The following is a 19,050-nucleotide window of genomic DNA, read 5'->3' as shown; positions in this document are numbered from 1 at the left end:
CTGGTGTCTTAAGAATTATCAATTCATGCAAGAAGTAAATCCAACAATTATTAAAGGCCTCCTCTATGCCAGGCACCTGTCTGGATGGTGCAGCACTGTGGTGAAAAGGCAGCTTACAAGGTGTAACAATTTAAGGTGCTTGCAGTCCTGAGTCAGCAAGGGAAGGGGACAGGACTCTGCTGTTCCCAGTAGGTTCTTATTTCCCGAGTTCGTGAATAGATTGTCATTATAAAATCTAATTTGTAAGGAAATACTGTTTAAATTGCCAAAATCTCCCAGCAAGGTAGATACTATTTTAATAATCAGAACAACTTAAAATTTCAACATATGATTTCACTTCCATTAGAGAGTTGAGAAATATACTTACATCCATACTTTAAGCAGTTGAGAAATGGTGACTAAAGACGAGTAGCTCGCATTTAAAGGTAATGCAAAATCATGTCTCTCTCCTTTTTTATAGACTCAGTGTTTCAGTACACCCTCTTTTCTCAACACTGAGGAAAGACTTTGAATGACAACCTAGAGAAATGCATTAGTTTTGATTTAAGCTAAAACTTCAGTTAAATATGATGAGGTGTTTGTTTTTTTTTTTAAATTAACCTGATTTAGGTTTCCTAAAATGGAAAATAAGCTTAAAATTTCCCTCGTAGACAAATGAAATTTTATCTAAAGAGTAACTATGTGCTATTTGTAATCTGTCCTGATTCGTTGATAGACAGCAAAGAAAGTTTGTCTCATAGTGGTTAGCAAATAAAAATTCTGAAGTGCTTTTTATGTTGTTTTGTCTAAATTTAAAGTCACTGGTTTTAAGGACCTTGTTAGCAAATTTTAAGAGACAGTGGATAATTTGGAGAAATATTTCATTTGTCCTTTTTTGGTTCATTTTGAAATTATTTTTAAATTATATACTTGCAGGAATGCAAAAAAAAATATGACCCATCACTAAATGCTTTTCCAGATTCCTTAGTTCCCATTTCTAATTGTTAGACATTTTCATAATATATAGTTACTTTGGCTAGGTAAAATGTTAATAATTTGCCCAACCTTCATTTTTTGATTAATTGGATCCCTGCTTAAGGAACTGTATTCTATATAACGAATCACTGGCAAGGTAGGTTGGCCAAAAATTTGACCTTTGGCTGTGTTTCGTGTACAGGTATATACATACATGTGACATGAGCATGGATGTAGCACTTCTCTTACTGTACTGATACGTCTGCTTTATTCTTGTGACTAGGCAGTGTTTTAAAACTCACAGGATTTCCTGCTTTCTCCATAGGTGATCAGGCAGACAGATTTCCATTTATGGGTTTCTACCTATTCCAGACCAAACAGGAACTAAGATAGTTTGGTTGTTTTGTTTTGTTTTGTTTTTATTTATTTTTTTTTTTTAAAGATTTTATTTTTATTTATTTGACAGAGATAGAGACAGCCAGCGAGAGAGGGAACACAAGCAGGGGGAGTGGGAGAGGAAGAAGCAGGCTCATAGTAGAGGAGCCTGACGTGGGGCTCGATCCCGTAACGCCGGGATCACGCCCTGAGCCGAAGGCAGACGCTTAACCGCTGTGCCACCCAGGCGCCCCTGTTTTGTTTTGTTTTTAAAAGAATGATATGTATTTTGACTTACTGGGTTTTCTTTTCTTTTGAATGCTGTTATTATTAGGATCAACTTTTCTGATCATTTAAAACCAAAAAAATACTATTTTTAAAAGAAAACTAAATTATTTCTGATTTTGTTTTTAATGTAGAGCAGAAATTCTAACGATAGATTCTCTTCTAAAGACTTAAATAATGGTGAAAAGAGTAAACTGAATTACACAGTTCCTGGCACAATTGTGTGTAGTAGTAGTAAACGTCAGATCTGGAGTCAGAACGCTCTCTTCCTGTAAGCTATGTGACTTTGAGAAATTAACCTCAGTTTTCTCTAGTAAAATGGGGATTATAATAGTTCTTGCCTGGTAGGGTGCTAAGGGTGAAATGTAGTAATCATTGCAAAGCATTTAGGACAGTTGGGGTTTAATAAATACTTATTAATTGCCCTTATCTGTAGTATTTACTCAGTAAGTAATTGTTGATTTTAAGAGCAAGTGAATACAAGTGAATAAAATTGCTCTTTGGTTTTAAAGAAATAGGAAGTTTTTTTGTTTTGTCTTCAAATATAATTGGGACAATAAAGATTTTTTTTGAGCCATTTAGGCAATTTCAGATTTTAGTAACCAGCAGCGTGAATTTCTTAGCTAATTTGAATATGCTGAATATTTTGGCTGTGGTTTTTACTTCCCTGTATAAGTTTCTTCACTTCACCAGTTAAATCTATGTTTGCATATTGTTCCATTTCTAACTTTTCATCCAGATTTCCTAATTATTTTCGATTGACTTAGTAACTCTCAGTATCTGTGGGCATCGTTCTGTTTTATTTTGTTCATTACTTTCTAAAATTTCCATAACAGAAGAATCCACATGGGCTAGTGAATATTGACACTGTTTATTGTAGAGCACCCAATCTTAGTGATTAAATCAGTGTCACATATTTCTCTAGGGCTCTCAAGATACAGTATTTACTGTAAATGAACCTCCTAGCAGATTTAGCCGTGTTTCATTTTTTCTTTTGTAAAGCCTGAAAAGCAAATCATATATCCTACTTTTCATTAAAACTTCATGAATCGTATAACTGTATTAACAAAGTATCTGTAACACATAGTAGGAGATTTACAAGTAAATAAACAATAAATTTACGTGAGTCCCTAGGCATAGGCTAGCTGCTTTTCTATGATCTTATTAAGCTTTTCTCTCTTATTCTTGGAGAACCTAACACTCTCAGGAAGATTCTTTTTTAAAAAGTGGAATGCCATGTAAGTCCAATTAAATATGGTAATTGAAAATAAACTACATTTTGAATTTCCTTTTTAATTATTTTCAAATTTGAATATTCTCTGCTGGAAAAAGGTGCCCCCAAAACTGTTGTCATGTGTGTAAGAAAGTGTTTTTCATATCTTCTAAAAGGATATAAAAGCCCACTGTATACTTCAGAGTTACTATGTTTAACTTAGTAGAATAGTTTAAAGCAGTGCTTCTTCAATTTTTGGTCTCACGATCCTTTACAATCTTAAAAATTATTGAGAACTCCAGTGAGCTTTTGTTTCTATGGGTTAAAACTGTCAATATTTATAGTATCAGAAATTTACACTGAGAACTTTTCAAAATATTTACTTATTTAAAATAGTAATATACTCGTTACATGTTATCATAAATAACATTTTGTGTGTGTGTATTAAAAAAAATTTGTCATCATTAAGGATCAATTTAAATGCCACCGCTTTATGATACCTTCCTTGTAACACCACTTGATTCCTCTCATGAGACTTAGGAGCAGCAAATAATTGTGATAATAGATTTTATATATGTCAGTGTAATTCAACTGACTTTTTGTTGAGGCCCACTAATAACATTTTTTATGAAAAACAGCTAGATTTTTCTGAAACAAAGTAATAGTAAGAAAAGTGTCATTGTTGGGGCGCCTGGGTGGCACAGCGGTTAAGCATCTGCCTTCGGCTCAGGGAGTGATCCCGGCGTTACGGGATCGAGCCCCACATCAGGCTCCTCTGCTATGAGTCTGCTTCTTCCTCTCCCACTCCCCCTGCTTGTGTTCCCTCTCTCGCTGGCTGTCTCTATCTCTGTCAACTAAATAAATAAAGTCTTTAAAAAAAAAAAAAGTGTCATTGTTTTACATTTTTTGCAAATCTCTTTAATATCTGGCTTAGTAGAAGACAGCTGGATTCTCGTATCTGCTATTAATCTGTTCTGTTAACATGCATTTTGTAATCTCTGGAAAACTCCAGAGTTTCATTCTCAATGAAAGAACAAGAGTGCAAAGGGTAAATGCTTTTTTTATTATATGCAGTATGAAAATAGTTTTGTTCTTGCAGACCCCCTACAGGAGACCAAGGGACCTTGGAGATCCCTAGACCACACTTACAGAATTGCTAAAGAAATGTTGCTCAGTCAGTCATAATAAAGAAAATACTAATTGAGTACTTAGTGTATTCTGAATTACTATTCTAAGCATTTTACCCATATTCAGTGTATCAGATAAACACTTCGATGTAGGTTATAATTGTTATAATTCCTGTTTTATAGATACGGAAACTGAAGCATTGCAGATAACTTATTGAAGGCCACGCAGCTTACAGGGACAGAGGCAGGACTCAGATTCAGGCTCACTTTGCTTCATAACCTGGCATCGGTTTGCCATCCTGCTTCTAGTCAGAGGCTCCTGCCTTCCTAGAGCTGGCCCCTGAAGAGCTTTGTGAGTTAGATGATAGATTTGACTGAAATACCGCAATTTTTTTGATCTGCAGAACAGGATTTGCAATTAGTTTATGGCTTTCCCATGTCATTTACACTTGATTTAGAGCTTTGTCGTTTTTTAATATTTAGATTGTTAGTAAGCTGGCCTAATTAAGATATTTGAAGACCAAAATCTGTTCTATTAATTGTTTATACCAGCTAACCATTCCTTTCAGTTTCTCTGGTTTTATGTTTTGATAATTCTAAGGGCAGTTTTTTCCAATACATATCAGAGGGGGAGAATGATTAGAAGGTACTGCCTTACAACTTTCAAGGAGAGTAAGTTTTCTGTTGACTCACTTTCACCTCCGTAATCTGGTAACCATGTATCCTCCTATCCCATTGGCTTTAAGAAAGCTATGGAGTTTTTATGCTTGAAGAGTGTAACATAGGAAATACGCTGCATGAACTTGCAGTGACAAGAAGTAAGGGAACTTCAGGAATGCCACGAGTGCTCTCTTACATTCCTGAATATCAAAGTTTCATAAATTGCTCCTAATGATAAAATCCTCACACCTGGTCTGATACAGGCTTAGTCTCCCAAAAGTGTAAATGTGTTTGCCAGTACACCACTGGAGAACAGATGCTTCAGGTAAGTGAGCGTCTTCCGTGAAAGCCAAGTGCTACTACATTCATGTATTCACATCACATGCATGCATGCTTTTGCAGAGATCCAACCTGTTGAGTTTCATTTTGTAGGATTGCCTGAGAGCATGTTTTTTTTAAAGTGTGTCACCTTCCTTATTTTAAGAAAAAGAAAATATAATTTCAGGTGTCAGGTAAAATGTTCCAGGTAAAATTTGAGTCCTGGAAACCCCTGACTATGACCCTGCAATTATGGTTTTGTCAGTCCTATTGTGACATTTCATGGTGGGTTGTTCTCTGTTTGAATTGGTATTTTTCAGTAAACATTAGGATTTATTTTGTTCATTTCAAATACATGTATAAAGACATTAGCAACAGAAAATATAGATATATTATTAAATATAACTTGACGTCCTATGGTATAGAGATCATTGTAGCGGATGTTAATGAACAGTAAAAAGTAATTTAAAAGTTTGTGGGTAAGGTAAAAGTGATGAAAATATGTACTTGCTATACCTTTGCTTATTTATTCACATTTTTTGTTCTTGCTTTTGTTTTCTTTTAAGGAGTCTTCTGAAGTCTGTTGAAGAAGAATTACATCAGCGGTAATTTTGATTTTTAATTAAGCTTAAAAAACTTTATGTCATAGATGAGTAAAGTCTCTTTGCCCCCTTCTCTGTCACGTAGCCGAAGGTTGTCTTGTTGTTGTTTAATTCTGAATACTATAAAGCTGCAGAAATAAAATTCTGTCTTGCAGTAGCCCTTCCTGCATTTTCTAAAATTTCTTCTTAAGCCATTTGGTAAAGTCCGTTTAGTAACAGTGGAATTATCCTTTGTCCTTAGAGGGCATGTGGCGCATTTAGAAGATGATGAAGGGGATGATGATGAATCTAAACAGTAAGTTCTGTTTCTGTTTTTGATAAACGAAAACGTGTCATTTGGTTTAATTTCATAAATCTGACAGCTTAATATTGGCAGTAATCTTAATGTCATTAGTAACATAGTATTATGGGTTATACCACAGTTTCTATCTCTTTCTCTATTCTAGTTGTGTTAGCTCAAGCAACATTAACAAAATAACCATAGCCTGGTGGTTTAAACAATTGATCTCATAGTTCTGGAGGCTGGGAGGTTCGGGCTCGAGCTGCTGGCCAGTTTAGTTCCTGGTGAGAGGTCTCTTTCAGGCCTGCACGTGGCTGCCTTTTCACCATGTTCTCAACATGGGCTTTCCTCAGTCCAGGCATGCAGAGACAGAAATCTCTCCCCCTTTTCCTGTCTCATGAGGACCTCACTCTTATGACCTCGGTTGACCTTCCACTAAACACTAGAATATGAGCACAATTCAGCCAAGTTGTCTCCTCTCAGAGGGATTACCTTTCCTCCCGTTTCCGATAATATATTCATCATTTCCATCTAAGACCCCAGCAGAATGGCTTTTAATGTCCACATTCTACCAACATTCTGTTGGTGATTATTTATATATTCTCTAAGAAGATGGAAACTTTCCTCCATCTCTCCTCTTTCTGGTCGTTCATCAGAATCACTCTTAAAGTCCATATTTCTAGCATGTACCTTAGAACTCTTCCAGCCTCTACCCGTTACTCAGTTCCAAAGCTGTTTCCACATATTTGGGTATTTGTTATAGCAGTACCCCACTTCTTGGTACCAAGCAAGTCTGTCTTAGCTCCGTCTGCCATAAGAAAATACCATGGACTGAGTGACTTGAATAACAGAGATTTGTCACAGCTCTGGAGTCTTGGGTGTCTAAGATAAAGTAACTGCCCATTCAGTTCCTGGTAGGGGGCCCTATTCCTGGGTTGTAGACAGCTGCCTCCTTGCTGTGTCCTCGCATCATCTTTTCTTGATGTGTACATGGAGAGAAAGAAAGAGTAATCTCTTCATCTTCTTATAAGGTCCTGTTGGGTCAGGACCACCCTTAGAACCTCCTTTAACCGTAATTACCTTCTAGAAGCCCTGTGTCCAGATAATAATCACGTGGGGGGTTTGGGCTTCAAGATAGGAATTTTGGTGGACAAAACTCAGTTCATAGCACTGACTGATGACAAAGAACTTTGAAAGAAACTAATTGATGACAAACACAGGAAATATATCTTGTAATTTAATGTTGTAAATTAGTAATTGGTAGATGCTATAATTATTACTACAACTACAGAGGCTTGTACTTTGTTGAATAAATTTCATCTGATATGTTTTAAATAAACACATACATTGGATATAAGTGTATTTTTAAAGAGGGAATATTTTCACTTATGTAAGCATTGATACGTAGTTTTTTTAGATTTTTGTTTTTCCCCCTTTTAAGAAAGGTGCAGTTTCATGGTAGAGTGACACCTGACTAGCAGCTGGAGGCATGGAGGCATAGGTCTTCCTTTGTACCTCACTACTCTGTGACCTTGACTCAGGCCACTTAACCTCTTGGGGCCTCCCTCTCCTCATCTGAGAGTTAATGCTCGATCATCTTTTAATTTTTTTGTACATCTAAAATGCCAATCCTGAGTTGTAATGAATTTTAGCTTCAATCAAATAAATTCTACCTAAAATTTTGCAGCAAATGTACGTAGCTTTTGATGAGCTTTATCAGAGATATTTCATACCTAAAAGTAGTAAAAAGCTTACATTGTAATATATTTTTATACTATATCATTTTGCTATTTTTCCCTAAACTAATTGCTGCTTATGTTTTTATTATAATTACCTTCCAATTGATATAAACTGGAATTGTAGTTATCTTTTCCTGTTTTAATTTGAAACCAAGAAAACATATCTCCTTAATTACTTCTGAATAAAACTTCATTCAGTATAACTTGAGCATTTCACAGAATATTTTGGAAAACGCTCATAATCTCAGAAAAAGGAACTTGTTTATGCAAATTTTCTTCCGTATCTATGAAAAATTAATTATATTTTAGTAATAATTCAATTCTGATTCTGAACTGTCATGTTTTTATAGTTCAACCATGAAAGCGAAAGTTCCACCTCCTTTGCCACCAAAGGTAAGCAGGGTTGTTTTTCAATTTGAGTTAACGTGTGTGTGTATGTGTGATTGTTCTGCCACTGTAGTACTGTATTAATAGTTTCTTTGTAGCTTATTTTCATTTGGGATCCACAAAAAAAAATCATGAACAAGTTACCAACCATGATATAGATGATTGTGGTTATATTTGTTTGTCTTTTTTTAATTATCCCACTTTTTACTTCAGGAAAAATGTTTCATATTTTTCCTTTTGAATGAAACATGAATAATTTCATGTTTAATCATTGGTCTCCTTTTCTGTATTATTTCAGCCTAAGTCCATATTCATACCACAGGAAACTCATTCTACTGAGGATGATAATCAAGGAACCATCAAGAGATGTCCCACGTCGGAGAGCCCAGCAAAACCATCCCAAGTTCCGCCTAGACCACCACCTCCCAGATTACCTCCACAAAAGCCAATTGCTTTAGGTAATGGGGGAAGGGAGGGTGAGATAAGCATGTTACCAGGGTTTAGTACTGTGTGAAAAAAATGGAGGGTATCTTTATTTTAAGAGAGTATTTGAAATTTCTTTGAGAGAGGGGAAGAGGAAGACAACAACTATAGAGATGTTTTCTGCTTTTTGTCACATGGTTTGTAGTGTTTATATGACAGGATTACCTGTGACCCGTTCTGGGATTCAGATGTCCTTGTTTCTCATCTCATATCTAGCCTCTTCCCTCTGGAGAATTGGGAATGTTCAGTTCATCATTTATCTTAGCATGGCAACTGAAGAGACTGAACTCTGACCAAACAGGACGGTGTGTTTTTGGTTGTAGGCTACTTGTGTTTTAGAAAAAGAGGAGGGTACTCTAACTTCTTCATTTTATTTTATCATTTTTAGAAAAAGATTGTCAGTATTGCTAGGTGTTTGCCTCCAAATTAATCCTAGATGTTGTTTTAATACTATATTCTTGCATATTATGCATAAGACGCAATTTAAAAAAGAATAATTAAAGTTTCCTGGATAACGTAGTGTAAATTGCCCCTTTCCTGAAAGTAGTTATATATTCAGTGTTTGTCTTTTACACAAATACATGTGCTTAGACATAACCTGATTGTAAATTTGTCTATATGAAAAAAGAGATGTAAGGAGCAGAACATGTGCATCAGACTCGTTCTTCATTACTAAATATTTCTGATGGGGTGATCCCAAATGAAGGCAGAAAACCATCTGAGAGATCGGATTTTTCTTTCCTACTTGGTAATTTTCTGAATGAAAGTTTTCATGAAAATTAATCCTTTTTAAATATATTTAAACATCTCACTGAAGGAAATGGAGTGAGCTCCTTCCAGTTAAATGGTGAACGAGATGGTTCATTATATCAACAACAGAATGAACACAGAGGCACAAACCCTTCAAGGAAAGAAAAGAAAGATGTACCAGTAGGTATTTATATTTATAAGCTCTCCTTGTATTTTTCTTTCTCATAGTTAAGTTAGTTTTGTTATTATAATTAATGAAACTAGCAATTACATATTTTACAATATGGTATTTAATATATTAATTATAATAATAGATTGCTTAAATCTTAAAAAAAAGTAACGTTGCTGTGGCAAACTTTGAATGATGGCCAGTTGGTTATAATGATGTATTATAAAATGTGGCCTTCTGCATACAGGTAACTATTATTATTCTCATGGAGATAAGATTGATTCTTAAAAAGTTAGTTCTTTTTTCAATCTCAAAAAGTTATGGGAGGGGCGCCTGGGTAGCGCGGTCGTTAAGCGTCTGCCTTCGGCTCAGGGCGTGATCCCGGCGTTCTGGGATCGAGCCCCACATCAGGCTCCTCCGCTGGGAGCCTGCTTCTTCCTTTCCCACTCCCCCTGCTTGTGTTCCCTCTCTCGCTGGCTGTCTCTCTGTCAAATAAATAAATAAATCTTAAAAAAAAAAAAGTTACGGGAAGAAGAACATGGACACATAAGGAAAGCTAGAACTTAGGACAAGTTTTTAACTGTAGGCTACATAATTCATGGTATTACTACTCTTACTCAAAGAAAATACCTAACAAGGAGGAAAATTTTCCAGTAGGTATAAAATATCATTTCAGGAAAGATGAAATTAACCTTAACAGCTATTCCTGTTACAGATAAATAAATATTATTTATCGGGGATTAAAGTATTTTAACATTTGTGAAGAATTTGCTCTTCATCATCAGAAGACATTTGTCTGTCATCATAGAACTTAAAACAACAAAACATCCTTAAAATCCCCAATTCAGCATGAGATGAGATGGTATTTTTTTAAAGTTTTTGTGTATACTAAAGTTTGTTTTTGTAGATATTTATAATACATTTAAAATGTTTATGTGCATATAGCTATGATTTTATGTAGTAAGCACATTGCTAGAGGCTTTTGTACTATATCTAATCAACTTTTTTAAGATTTCATGACATAATATGATATACCATTTTTTATTTTCAGTTAAAGCACTTAACTGGGATTATCCACTGTAATTTGTGAAATTTAGGTAGGACATTGTTAACAAAAGCATAAAATGCCCTTCAGGAGTAAGTTTTTATGAAGTCTGCCCAACCGAGCAGGGCCCTTTTGTTTTCATCAGTTTAAATTTTAGCAGCCCTCTTAATGTAGTGGTACAGAAATATACAGCCTTATGACTCTATAGTGCAGCATAAGAACCTTTGAGAGATGTATACATTTTTTATGTATGCATTTTTATCACTGTGTTAGCTCGTGTGATTAGGGTAAGGAACTGCTATACGGTAGTAGTGAAACTAACAGTCTCAGTAATTCTGAAATATGTCCATGACTGTATTATAGGATAAACAGTATCCATGATATATTGAAACATGATTACAGTTTCTGCAGCTTGAAATTATTTATAGCCAGTTCTGTCGATACTTAATGTAAATCTGGCATTCAGAGCTCCCTAATTAAAAATGTTTTGCTGAAGTAGATGATCTAACATAATTTAAGGACATCAATATAGAACTAAGTACATAAATTATTTGCAAAATGGAAAAACATTATCAGAAATTAGTGGCCATAATAGGCTGTACATCCTCATACACATATCTATGAAGTAAAATTTCAAATAGTCTCAATTTCAAAAGTATCAGTAGTTACAGAAGTAGTACTACATAGAATATTTCATCTGTATCATGTATATGAAAGTAGCTTTTTAGTTAATTTTTGTCACATCATTTAGATAATTTTGACTTAGATTGAAAAAAAATTAGGATGTCATTCCTTAAAATATTTAGATTAACCTCCAAAGAAATCTAGACTTTCATAAAATTTATGTTTGAAGTATCATCTCAGGACGACTGGGTGGCTCAGTCGGTTAAGTATCTGCCTTTGGCTCAGGTCATGATCCCAGGGTCCTGGGATCGAATCCTACTTCGGGCTCCTTGCTCAGCAGGAGCCTGCTTCTCCCTCTCCCGTCACTCCCCCTGCTTGTGCCCTCTCTCTCTTTTTTTCTCTCTGACAAATAAATGAATAAAATCTTAAAAAAAAAAAAAGTGGCTGAGTTTATCTTGAATTAGGAAAGACTACATTTAAAAAAATAAATAAAGTATCATCTCTCTCCAAAGAGATTCCTTCTCCAGGGGACACGTCGTATACTCCAGGCATGCAGCCCCTTGGAAAAATATCTGGTATTCTTGAGCATGTTGTAGGTGAACGATTATGCTATTTTTACTCTCCTTATAATTATCAGTATACTTTGACCAGTGATTGATATATTTGAATCCATCAGAATGTAAAACTTCAATTGACATTGTAAGCAAGGTTAAGATAATTTACAGATTAGGTTAAGACATTTGTAATATATTTAATAGATAAAGTATTCAAATCTAGGGCACCTGGTTGGCTTGGTTGGTTAAGTGTCTGTCTTCAGCTCAGGTGCCCTGGAATCAAGTCCCACATCAGGCTCCTTGCTCAGCGGGGAGCCTGCTTCTCCCTCTGCCTACCATAACCCCGCTTGTGCTCACTCACTCTCTCTCTCTCTCTCTCTGACAAATAAATAAATAAAATGTTTTTTTAAAAGTATTCAAATCTAGATTATATAAAGAACTCCAACAAATAGATAAGAAAAAAATAACTCAGTTTAAAAAAATGGGAAAAGACAATTCACAGAAGAGAATAAACTGTTTTTTAAATATTCTCAATCTTCCTAACAATCAGAGCCATGCAAAGTAAGGAGAAAACATTTTTTACTGATCAGTTTGGTAACATTAAGTGTCTGTAAGACCATAAGGAACCAGGGAGCTCCTACATTGCTGGTGGGTATGATATGAAATGAGCAAGCACTCAGACAGTTTGGCGGTCAATATCTGCCAAAATGTAAAAGGGTACAGCCCTTTGTTCCAATAGTTTCTCTCTTCACAGCATACCCTAAAAAATTTATTCACACATTCCATAGTAAGGTATATGCAAGGGTGATCATTTCTGCATTGTTGTTATAGTAAAAAATGGAAAATAACTTAAATATCCGTAATAATTAGGTAATAGCTAAGTAAAGTATTATGTTGATACCGTGCTACAGTTAAAACAAATGGACCAGATCTGTGTGTACTGATAGGAAGATCTGTCCAAAATCCAGCATTAAGGCGAAGAAGAGGTTGATAAAACAGTGCGTAACTATTCATGTTCTAAAACACACACACACACACACACACACACACACACACACACACACAGTGTTTTCTGTGGGGATTCATACAAAGGAGGTATGGAAATATACACAAATACATGAGTGCATATCGTTGTCTAGAAAAAAGGCTTGGAAGGGTACACTCTAAACCAGTTTTTTTGGGGGCGCGGGGGGGACAAGTACCAGGAATAAGTGGACTATACAAGGGCTATAGGGAACTTTTCAGCCTTATCTGTATTGTTTCGTTTTACAAAAAGAAAGTATTCATGTATTTTATTTTGATACGTGTGTTTGAACTACAGTATTGTTACACCAAACAGCAACAAAAGAAGTATATTCATGCATGTATTCTTTTTCTAGAAGCCTATTAGTAATGGTCTACCCCCAACACCTAAAGTGCATGTAAGTATAAATATCAACTAGGTTGTTTTCAAGCTAAATACAATGACAGATAATTGCTTGACTGTGTATCTTTGGTTAGATTTTTATCTGTTTGAAAGAATCTCCTTTATTAATAAAAAAAAAATCTAGAAGATTGCTAATTTAAATGTTACATCTGAAAAGTAGCTTTACAAGACAAAATTATGGTAAATTATACATTTTAAAGCTCCTTTATCCCAAAATGTGTTGATATCTTCTAAGGCACATGGGTACAATAGGAAGTACAAAATGTAGATTGACACATTTTTTCCTAGTGTTCTCAATTATCAAAAACAGAAGTTTAAAACTAGAAGGAACATTAAAGGACCATCTGGCCCAAACTCTTATTTTGACTGTGAGTAAAACTGAGACCCCAGAATCTTTGCAAGATCACAGAACTCCACCCAGTTCCTAGGTACACTCCTGTGTTCTACTCTGTCCTGGTTTGTTTTGTTTTGTTTTATTAGACCGTGCTGCCTTAGAATTAAAATTATATTAGCTCAGTGTAATTGTGCATCAGTATAGATAGAACTGCATTTTTGCCGCTGCAAACCTGTAACCTAAAATGTAGTGTGACGCTAATTTAGAAGGTGTCCACTGCATTTCTAGTCTGTACCCTCTCGACTCTTCTTTTGTAGTCTTTTTAGTTTCTTACTCCACTTTGTAATTAGTATTAAAGATCTGAATATTTATCCCTTATCTTACAAAATAAAAGTTTGGGGGCGCCTGGGTGGTACAGCGGTTAAGCGTCTGCCTTCAGCTCAGGGCGTGATCCTGGCGTTATGGGATCGAGCCCCACATCAGGCTCTTCTGCTATGAGCCTGCTTCTTCCTCTCCCACTCCCCCTGCTTGTGTTCCCTCTCTCGCTGGCTGTCTCTATCTCTGTCAAATAAATAAATAAATAAAATCTTTAAAAAAAATAAAAATAAAAAAATAAAAGTTTGGAGAGTAAAAGGCTCCCAAGTCTAGCAGAGACACTTAAACAAGAGGACACAATTTCCTGTTTGTCTACAGCGCAAAGCTCTCAGGTCAGGTGCGCGGTTGACAGGGAAGAGCTCATAACCGGAAAGCCAGGTATGATCAGCTTCCGGACTAGCTTATGGTTGGGGTTGGTTTGCTTATTTGGCACCTCATTTTGTCAATTTGGATTTTTAGGGGTTAGGCAGCACCTCCACATACAAATTTTGGCAGCTATCTTAAAAAATAATTATTGGAATTAGTTAAATGATACAATTTCTGCCCTACACCTTAAAAACATTTTTTATTGGTCTCCTACACCTGCTGGTATTGCGAGGTTGTTGTTGTTTTTTGGTACCAAAATCTTAATAGTATTGGTTGGTAGGTTTCTATGAGGAAAAAGGAAATCTTAAGGTTTATAATTTTCTTTTTTTATGTTAATATTTTTAATCCCTTATAATTAACTGTAGTAATGTGTTCTGTCTCTGGGTATCATCTCCATGTTTGTGAAGAAAATATTCCAGCTATAAAATGATGCACAATGCACTTCTTCTCACCAGATATTTTTGTATTCTTTTTCCCCCAAGTTGTTGGTAGAAAAAGTGATTAAATGAATAAGCTTTCTTTATTTATTCTAACCTGAACAACAGTTCCAAAATTAACATTTTACTCTTTGAAGATCAAAAAAAAATTCAAATGAATGATTCTGTATTTCCTTATAAGGTGTTTATTATATGAAAGACTTGTAAATGGGCTTCATAAATATTAACATAAATAAAGCTTCTTCTTATTTTTTTTAGAAAGCGGGTACAGACCCATGTTTTGAAGTAAATGATATGAATTTGAAATCAACTATACCTCTTTCATGTTGTAATATTAAATTTAATGATGAATAACATTTTAAGTCATGAAATGAAATAAGAAACTTTTTGCCTTTGTAGAGGTTATGATTTCCTTCTTATCAGGGAATATTGTATTACTTGGTTATTCTTTGTTTTTCCAGATGGGTGCATGTTTTTCAAAGGTTTTTAATGGATGTCCCTTGAAAATTCACTGTGCAACATCATGGATAAACCCAGATACAAGAGGTAGTACTATATGTTTATATCTGTTATCGTTCTAATTGTTTTTTAAACTGAGACCATGAAAGCATTCAGTTTTCTTCATGTTCTGAATACCTTTCTGAAAAATTTTTCTTATAATTTTTAAAAATTATTTAGGGTAAATATGTTTCTCTATGTTATCAGCAGTGTTTGAGGTGACCTGTGACACTGAAATTTCACTCTGTGGTCCCCATGTCAACAGAGTGAAACCATATACTTTGTGCCACCCTAATTTCTTCCAGAGAAGTTTTTTCTGTAGCTGCACGTATCTTTGTGTTTTAGGTACAGCTGTTAAAGGAGTTTAACAGCTAAGGGTCCAGGGTGTAGTGAACACGTTGGAGGACCTCTCCACCTTAAAGGGGATTGTAATAAGGATCGTTGTCATCAGTCACTGACTTAAAGATTACCAGCATGCTCTCACTATATAAGATCTACATGAATACATGCCCACACGTCTTCTTACTAAATCTTTTAAAAATCCAAGGTGTAGGAACTGTATTTCACAAGTAGGGAGAATGACATTCAGAGAGGTTCATTGTTTCATTACCAGTCAGGGTTGGAGCTGCACTTTGAACCCAGTTCGGTTGTATTGTCTGACCACAAAGCTTATGCCTTTAATCTGCCGGCACTAATCCTAAATACTGGGCAGTAGAGGAGTGCTCCTCGCATTTTAAGTTGTTCTCAGCATGCTTCAGTTTAGTCTGGAGAAATTCTTGACCTGTTGTTTTCTATTATCAAAAGCAGATCAGACAGGACCATGGCTAAACTGCCATCTTCCAGCAGATATTGAGTACCCTAGTAGGTGTGCATCCAAGTTTTAGGGTACTTTTTGAATAGGCAGTAGCCAGGTCCTGGTTTGTTGTTGTTGTTGTTGTTTGTTATTTGTTCTTTTTTAAGATCCTGGTGTTTTGATGTTACTGCTAAAAATGGTAGCCCATCTGCAAAAAATATTTTTAATCTGTATCAGTTCTTCTTTACTCATATTCTGTACACTGATTGTACATGATCCTGTCTTAAAGGAATTTTAGAAAAGAAGCTATAGATTCCCTGCCAGGCCTCAGCAGCCTCTGACGAGTAAGGAGCCCTAGCATTCCAGACTTCAAAACCTCTTTGACATAAAAGTTTTCCTCTCTGCTTTGAGGCTGGTATTTACATATAGCTCAGTTCATTAAGGTAGAGTATTTAGCCACTTACTTGTATTAAAATATATATTTACTGCTTATCAATCACAGTAATTCTTTCTTCATGTTGATACATATTTACTTAATTTGTATATAAATCCTTTTGGACAGTATTTTACATATCAGAACGGTGAATTATTTTTGTCATTTCAGATCAGTACTTGATATTTGGTGCCGAGGAAGGGATTTATACTTTGAATCTTAATGAACTTCATGAAACATCAATGGAACAGGTGTGTTATTTTGTATTTTCCCTTTTTTAAAGTTATATATAGATACTAGACAAGAAATAAGGTTCAGTTCTAGGATTTTCTGCCTCTTTGATCCATCAGAGCTTCAGAGAGCATGTTGTATTTGTCAGGTACTGAGGACACATTCACAGGACTAGTCCTGCCCTGCAGGACCTCATGATGTAATAGAGAACGAGACACAGCAGTCACTGCAGCATTCAGGTGTCATGCTAGGAGTGAGCACAAGGTAGAGGCCACAGAGTTGCAAGTCACTAGCACCTCCCGTGGGCAGGTGAGAAGAAACCATTCGTGGCAGTGGTGGATGGAGGATAAATATGAGTTGTGAATCAAAACGACAAGGACAGGGAACCATGAACAGACAGTCTGACTAGAGTATAAAATGAGGCAGAGTAGTAACAGTAAATGGAGGTGGATGGGGAAGGCAGCTGCCAAACCCCCGAGCTTCATGTACCATGCTGATGACCAGGTCCGTGTTTTAGAACGGTCTGTTTGCAGTGTGGTGAGAGATGGCAGGAGAGATTTTGGTCAAAGGGTGAAGAAGTGTTGAGTCAGGGCAGAAGTGGGGAGGACAGAAAGGAAAAAGTGGGGTTTGAAATTGCTTGGGGACATTTCTTTTGTCCCAGTGATTGGGGGAAGCTTTTGGCATTTAGTACCCAAAGGCCAGCAATGCTAACCAACCTGCAAAACGATAATGATGGTGTTAGGAAGTAATACCTATATAAGACTTACTATGTGCCAGATACTGTTTTCAACATTTTTTTTTTTTAAGATTTATTTATTTATTCCAGAGAGAGAAAGAAAGAAAGTGGGTGGAGGGGCAGAGGGAAAAAAATCTCAAGCAGACTCCCTGATTAGCAGGGCTCAATTCCATGACCCATGAGATCATGGCCTAAGCTGGAACCAAGAATCAGATGCTCAGCTGACTGGGCCACCCAGGCACCATTGCTAGATGCTGTTTTTAAACGCTTTACATAATTTGCATATTTAATCTCACAGCAACTCTCAAAGATAGATACCATCATGGATAGCATTCCGATGAGAAATCTGAGGCACAGAAAGGATCAGTAACTTTTCAGAGACCCCACAACTATTAAGTAGCTGAACTGGATGGGATGTGAACCCGGGCCAGCTGGCTCCAGAGTCTGTGTCCTTAACTAATTCACGACACTGCCTCTCCCACTTGTATGGCCCCTGTAGACAAACACCAGACCTAGAGAGAGATTAAAGAGCTAGAATTGGCCATATTAAATGACCTCTTCAACGTGAAGGCTCAGGAAAAGTCTAGGTTGACCCCAGGTCTCCAGCTAGAGTGAACGACAGTACCACCTGTCAGGGTATGGGATACAGGAAGGGAAGTAGATTAGAAGGGCGCGATACTGCATGCAGTTTGGTCACATTGAGTTTTGGGTGCCTGTGGGATGTATAACTGATTGTCTATTATCAATATAAATTGATTACAAATACAATGGAGAGAAAAAAAATCTGTAAGTAATGGTATTTTCTTCATAACCAGACATTTCCGTCTTTTCTACTTGAAGCAGCATTTTTAAATTAGATTTTCTAACAAAATCCTCAACTGCATGATATACTCTAAATCTTTCAATCTGGAAGTGACATACAGTGAGGTGGCTGAAAAATACTAGGAACTAGAGAAAAATGAAAAGGGTCTTGTTACTTATAATAATTAGTAAATAACTCAAAGGTAGTAATATTTTTCTTGGATATAATATATCTAAAAATCACCTTACAGGTAGCAATATTAATTGTAAGGAACAAGACCAACTTCATGCATAGGTGGGGTAAGCATTTATCTACCTAATTCAAGGGACAATTAAGTGAAGGTGCCCACCAACCCCACCCGGTCCCAGTCTGCAGGAAGTAATCTCCTGAGATGCTTCAGCGCTGGAAACTACACTGTTTGAATAATATATTCTGAGCTATACATGCCCTATGAAGTGAAACCTTTTCCCTCGCAGAGGAAGCCTTTGAGAGTAGGGAATGAGAATATGTGAGATCCTGAGGTTTTTTTTCATCTTGCTATTAAATTATTAGGTGGATTTTCTCTGTCCTCTGGGGGAAAGAGACCAGGAGGCATGAGTCTGCTAGATAGGAGAAGATGCTGGAAGGAGAGGAAATGACACCGAACAGCATCCTGGTTTTAAATTTTTTATCTGCTTTTATTATTTATAGCTAACATTCACTGAGTGCTCCGCGTGCGCCAGTCTTCCACGCCCTTTTCTGGTTTAATTGCCACAGCAACTCTGTTAGGTATAGGCGCTCTGTGTTACAAGTAAGAACACTGACTCGCAGAAATCACGTTATCCAAAGTCACAGTCACTGAGAAAGCAGGTGTCTGAGTCCACGCAGCCTTGTAGAACCCACTCTTCTTTACTGTGTACTTTCATTTAACGGATTATTTCACCTAGAGCCTACTTTGCTTAGGGAAATAGACATTAGAAATCCAGAAAAGCCTTAAGGTTTTATTAAATGTGGTTGAAAACAAAAATCCAATGTGAAATCCACTTAAAACTTTGCATCAATACTTTTTCATTGT

The 19,050-nt window shown here is 36.1% G+C and overlaps 1 protein-coding gene across 3 annotated transcripts in view; it reads left to right on the top strand.

Annotated features, from left to right (window-relative positions):
- Positions 1-19,050, top strand: part of MAP4K3 (mitogen-activated protein kinase kinase kinase kinase 3) — a 181,544-nt gene that overhangs the window by 139,640 nt on the left and 22,854 nt on the right. For all 3 annotated transcript variants that reach the window (XR_005832815.1, XM_040623136.1, XM_040623137.1), the window contains 8 exons: positions 5,499-5,537; positions 5,776-5,829; positions 7,904-7,946; positions 8,239-8,398; positions 9,241-9,353; positions 12,945-12,986; positions 14,965-15,049; positions 16,399-16,478. Coding sequence is in view for 2 of the 3 variants with exons in the window: in XM_040623136.1 (XP_040479070.1) it covers positions 5,499-5,537; positions 5,776-5,829; positions 7,904-7,946; positions 8,239-8,398; positions 9,241-9,353; positions 12,945-12,986; positions 14,965-15,049; positions 16,399-16,478 (616 nt within the window). In the remaining variant the exon portion in view is untranslated. The remainder of the gene's footprint in view (positions 1-5,498; positions 5,538-5,775; positions 5,830-7,903; positions 7,947-8,238; positions 8,399-9,240; positions 9,354-12,944; positions 12,987-14,964; positions 15,050-16,398; positions 16,479-19,050) is intronic.

The sequence above is a fragment of the Ursus maritimus genome, unplaced genomic scaffold (assembly GCF_017311325.1).
Source record: "Ursus maritimus isolate PB19 unplaced genomic scaffold, ASM1731132v1 scaffold_6, whole genome shotgun sequence".
NCBI classification, from domain to species: domain Eukaryota; kingdom Metazoa; phylum Chordata; class Mammalia; order Carnivora; family Ursidae; genus Ursus; species Ursus maritimus.
This window is presented reverse-complemented; position numbering and strand designations above follow the sequence as displayed.